General features: G+C 48.3%; 1 protein-coding gene; it reads left to right on the forward strand.

The window, feature by feature from the left end:
* Positions 1 to 1948: 1948 nt before the first annotated feature.
* Positions 1949 to 4279, forward strand: GSTUM_00011420001 (uncharacterized protein). XM_002841908.2 has 1 exon: positions 1949 to 4279. Exon 1 carries the CDS (start codon positions 2415 to 2417, stop codon positions 3246 to 3248), a length of 834 nt encoding a protein of 277 aa, XP_002841954.1. The 5' UTR covers positions 1949 to 2414; the 3' UTR covers positions 3249 to 4279.
* Positions 4280 to 5325: the final 1046 nt, after the last annotated feature.

The raw sequence follows: 5325 nt of genomic DNA on the forward strand, positions 1-5325 counted from the left end.
CTACAATTGAGAGGCGTTGAATTTTTGATTTATCATACAGGATTTTTCGTTCCATCGTTTTTTTTTTTTTTTTTTTTTTTTTTTTTTTCCCTTTTACGAGAGAAAAGGGAAGCAGGAAGAAGTCTTTCTTCCACCTTCTGTGGGTTAGCTAGCCCTCGTTGTGTGTGTGTGCGGTGTGGGTAAAAAAAAAAGAGATAAATATATGTGACAGAAAGAAGCAGGCGGTCAAGCAGGGTAAACGAACAAATGAGTGATGATGGTACGGTACCGGTAGGAGTTTAAACAGCCAGGCCAACCCCCGATACCGGTATGATAAGGCGAGTTAAAGTGTGGCTGTTGCGGCGAGAAAGTTAGGAAGGGCCTGAAAGTCCGAAGAGGGCTGCCCGGGACGGGTAGGATGAATTGGTAACGCACCTGGGTGGTGCTGGTCACTTTTTTCCACTTTTTCCCTTGTGGCTCATTGATATGGATTGGGAGGGGAGGGGAGGGGGGTTTGGCCGGCTGGCTGAATGAAGGGGTGTGAGTGATGGCAGGGTGAAGGGAGGGATAGAAGGGTGCAATGCATGAGTCGCCCACTGACCGCGAGGTGGAAAGGAAAAAGGATTTTTTACCCTGGGTGTAAAATGGGGTGTGATGGTGTGGCATGGCCCATGGGCTTTTCCACTGTTCTATCTTCTTCCCCCCTCGGAATATGGGAATTCACGACGTTGAGTCGTCGACAGGGCTGGACGGAGAGAGAGAGCAAGGAAAAGGAAAAAAAAAAGGAAAAAGAAAAGGAGGAGCAGGGGTGGAATGGATTGGTGGTGGGAAGGGGAGGGTGAGGTTGGGTGAACGGAGCAGGGATAATGATATGGAGAAGTCCCGTCCGCTGTTACTGATCTGTTACGCGTTTGGCACTTCGCCTGCTCTTGCTCTATGGTATCATACCTTTTTTTTCTTTTCTTCTTTCCTCTCCTCTAAATTTATTTGGGAGGTGAGAGTTTTTGGGGTTTTCATCCATCGAATTAGGGCTCGGGCTCTAAATTGCAGATGAACTAAGAAGGCATCGCATTGTTTATCGTTTTCTACTTTCTGTCACTGATATTGCTGTACCTATTTTAGCACGCCATGAGAGGGGGAATATTAGAGTTGATTAACCCAGCGGTACTGTACCTCACCTCAGTTAAGTGTTAGGTACTGTACCTACCTACCTTTCTCCTCGTCCTGTGTCATATTGTATCTCACACACAAGGAAATGCTTGGCTATTAAATTGGGGGTACATCTCCAACCACAAGTACCTTTCTGACCGAAAGTAGACTAACTCATGTATCCAGGGAAAATCCAGGCATTGAATTCGGTAAGAAGGACGAATGAGGAAGCAGCGATACTAAATCCGGTATCGAGCGGAGGCAGGGAAGGGCGTATTCGAAATTCCATGTCGACGCCCTACCTCACATCTTGTCTATGAAGCCCCCGAGTTCTCAGAAAAGTGCCAAAAAAAAGGATGAGCAAAGATTTTTTTCTTTCCCTGTTGCCATTCCGAGCTTGGGTTGCCGTACTTGTACTTGTACTTGTACTGTACTCTACGTGCGTACGGATTATCCGTTCTGCGGTCTCTCTCTCATTGTCCGCCCCCCCCCTTTCCTTCCTTTCCTTTCCCCTTCCCCCCCCCTTGGTCCATTTATTCATTCTGCTGCTACCAATTTCATACCATACCCAAACCCCAATGCCATCCCCATGCTCCCCTGTCGTCTGCCTGCCTTTGCTGCTCGTCTTTACCAACCAGCCCACCCCCCTCTCCAGTAGAGAGTATGTACGGTACGGTACCTCCCTCCTCCGCCCCCCCCCCTCTGTCTCTGCTATCATCCCCGCTAGTACCATCCACATCCACGCTCCTCGGTCACCACTTTGTTCCGCGGCGAGGACATAAAACGAAGGGTGCCACCCACACCCACAGTAGGCGTCACCAATTGTTTTGCATTTGTCACTTGTAGAAGGATCAGCACCACTCCTCCGGTTCTCTTTTCCACCTCAACATTTAACTATCTACACTCTCCCTCATTCTTGCTCGCTTTTAACACCTTCGTCACCTTCGCTCCGCAATCATCACTCGCCCGACTTGCCATCATCATCATCGAACAACATCAGCGTCATTGCTGCTTCTATACTTGTCTTCTTTACTGCCACTCTCAGGTTTCGTCTGAATAAAGAGAGCCCCCCATATCCCCCTCTCTTCGTTTCACTCCCCCTTCAGTACCTCCCTGCCTGGTCAAATTTATTTCGAGTGCCGTCCAAAATCTATACAATATATTCTTCGTTCTCCCACGTCCTGTGTATCATCATCAACCTTGTGCGAATTAGCGGCCGAAAAAGGTCCCGGATAAGAAGTAGGAAAGCGAGCAGAAGAACGAGAAGAAACTTTCTATCTATTGAAATGAATAACCATTGGACCATATCCACCTCTTCGGGGCGACGAGTTTCGCTCCTTTGTGAGGAGGAAGCTGCGAGCGATTACGCATATTCCTACGCTTCGTCGTCGTCATCCCCAACCCCACCCCTCTCCCCGGATTACCGTCACAGACCTTACACCATCCGCCATGACTCGATCGAGTCCGCCTCGTCCTCGTCCAGCTCATTAGGATCTAGTCTGTACTCCCCGCGAACACCGCCGATCCTAAGCCTACCATCCCTCGAGAAGCTCCTCCCCGTCCCCGAAAGCTCCTACTTCCCAAACATTTCCACACCCTCCGTGACCTCCTCACCAATACCCAGCCCCGCAATGATGATGATAGCAGCAACATCGGAGGAGCTGTCGCCGACTAGCTCGCAAGCACCAATCACTTCCGCGCCGCCATCGCCAAAGACGTCGAGTGCCGCCAACCCGTCGCTCAAGAGGAGCTCGCGCAGGTACACATGTCAATGCGGAAAGTCGTTTACCACGTCCGGACACCTGGCGCGACACACGAGAATCCACACGGGGGAGAAGAACTACGTTTGTCCGGAGACGGGGTGCGGGGCCAGGTTCAGCAGGCAGGACAATTGCATGCAGCACTACCGCACGCACCAGAGCGGGTCGGGGAGCAAGAGGGCTGCCAGGAAGCGGAGGATGTCGGCTGAGTCTGCGGAGGCCGTTGGCAACAAGCCGGATATGCACCCGCAAATGCACTCGTATCACACTCCGCAACCGGTTTCCTACAGTCATTATCCAGAATCGTTTGATGGGGGGCTCACGGCTCTGGCGAACGCTGCTATATCAGGGTATCCTTGAAGGGCTTTATCTTTTTTTTCTCCTTTTCCTTTTTTTATCCTTCCTTCTCCCCTGATTAAAACAAAAGTAACTTCCTCTCTTCGCTTTCTTGGGCCCCTCCATTCTCTGTTCGGCGCATTGGTCACCGGGATCTATTCACTTCATTTATTGTTTTCCCTCTTCCTCCATTTCCCCTCTGACCTTCCTTCCTTCCTTCACTTCATCCGGCTGCTATTTTATCTTTTTCCTCTGCCCTTTTATCCTGCTTCTCTTCGCTTGTAATATTCTTCCTCCACTTCCCCATGCAGTTTTTCGAACTTCCCTAAGCAAAATATATTCCTCCCACCACCACATCTACCACCCGAATTCTCTCCTCAAACCCCTCAAAAGCAGAGAAGAAAAACAAGAACAAAATGAAAGAACGAAGATAATTGGAAGGAAGAAAAAAGAGCAAGAAAGGAGCTCGGTTTGTGGTTTACTTTTCCATTGTACTAGTACAAGTATGAAAAATATGATTCTCGTCCTGGATTTTCTATTCTGTTCGGGACTGGGGCTTTTTTTTTGTTTCCTTTTTTTTTTTTTTTAACTCTCCAACGGTTTTTGGGTGGGGTGGGTTATTTGCTTTTAACGGGTTTCTTTGGGCAAGGGGGGGAGCTTTTTTTATCTCACTGGATCGCATTGGGTGGTTTCGGCGTATGGAGTCCTTTTTTCCGTTTCATTATTCCTTCTCTCTCTGCCCTTTCTTTCATCCCTTGTTCATGCCCCATCTCATCGTCAGTGTCATGATCGCCATCCTCATCACCGTCACCATTATATTAAACAGACATAACTCAACTCCCATCGTTGTGGCCCTGGTACTTCCATATTCATTTAGGTTTTGGTGGGTGTTCTCCTTTGTACTTTTAGGTTTGGGTCCTGGGTTAAGGCTGGCTTCCGGTCGGGAGAGGGGGGATTTTCGCTATTTGTTCATTTGTTTATCTATTCTCTGATATTTTTGCACTCTATTTAAAACGGAAAGGAGAGGAAGCTGAAATGGATTGATTTGTGAAGTGATTGCTGGGTTGAGTCGAGGAACCATCTCCGGTTGCGTCAAGTTATATAAAAACGTTCAAGGGGGGGTTAGATGCTACTACTACCGCAGAGACCCTTTCAATTTTCCATCTCCGCAGGTCTCCAATATCCCTGTAAATCGCGGCATTAGTCCACGATAGGTCTAGTTTGGCAGGTTAGCGGAATTGCGAATACCAGTTGATGGGATCCAATGCGGTCAAGGGATTCGGGCCATACTGTGCCAGGAAAGCACTTATCAATCCTTCTCGAGGACTCCTTTGTCCCCAAGTCACGAGACCATCCATCTATCGTCACGGCACTTCACCCCTTTTAGCTCCTCCTTTAATAATAATGGTTTTTTTTAAAAAAAAGATAGAAATAGAATAGGATAAGGTGAAGACGTGAAGAATATAGAAAGGAAGGAAAAAGAAAACGTTGACGAAGAAGAAGTATAAAAAAAAAAGCGCGGACTATTATCCTGCAGATCGGCGACACGCATTTTGCGGGGAAACCGTATCTACGGGATGGATGGCAACATGCCTTTTTTCAATTGTCTTGTCATGCCTTGCCTGTGTTGGAAAAGGGGTCCGAGGGTGGGATTCCGGATCCAAAGTCCGCTGTAGTACGAGTACTGTACCATTACTGTCTCTTTTTTTTTTTAATTCCTTCCCCATCCTTTCCCTTCTTCCTCTGGCTGTGGTTCGCTGAAATTGTAGTTGTTGGGGCATTATGTGATGTGCCGGCACCGTACGGTAGGGTGTTAAGGGAGTGACGTTATTATTGGGTGTAAGGGTAGGGGTTTAGGGAGGGATGGATGGATGGATGGGGGTGAGTGGGTTGTCGGCAAGGTGGAGTTCAACTAACCATCATAAGGTAAGGTAGGGATTTGATACTCGAGTACTTGATGGTGTGCCTGTTCGCGCCGAGCAAAGCGAGACATTGCGGTGGAATGTAGTATGGTGCGGCTTCCACTACCGGTACTCGAGTACGTGTATGGCTCGTGGTATACGGGGTGAACGTGATACCGGCTGGTTATTATTATACCTGA

The sequence above is a fragment of the Tuber melanosporum genome, assembly GCF_000151645.1.
Source record: "Tuber melanosporum whole genome shotgun sequence assembly, scaffold_84, strain Mel28".
Classification (NCBI taxonomy): domain Eukaryota; kingdom Fungi; phylum Ascomycota; class Pezizomycetes; order Pezizales; family Tuberaceae; genus Tuber; species Tuber melanosporum.

Excerpts from the sequence above, each read along its gene's own strand:
- GSTUM_00011420001 (XM_002841908.2), top strand. The coding sequence starts at position 2,415 with ATGAATAACCATTGGACCATATCCACCTCTTCGGGGCGACGAGTTTCG.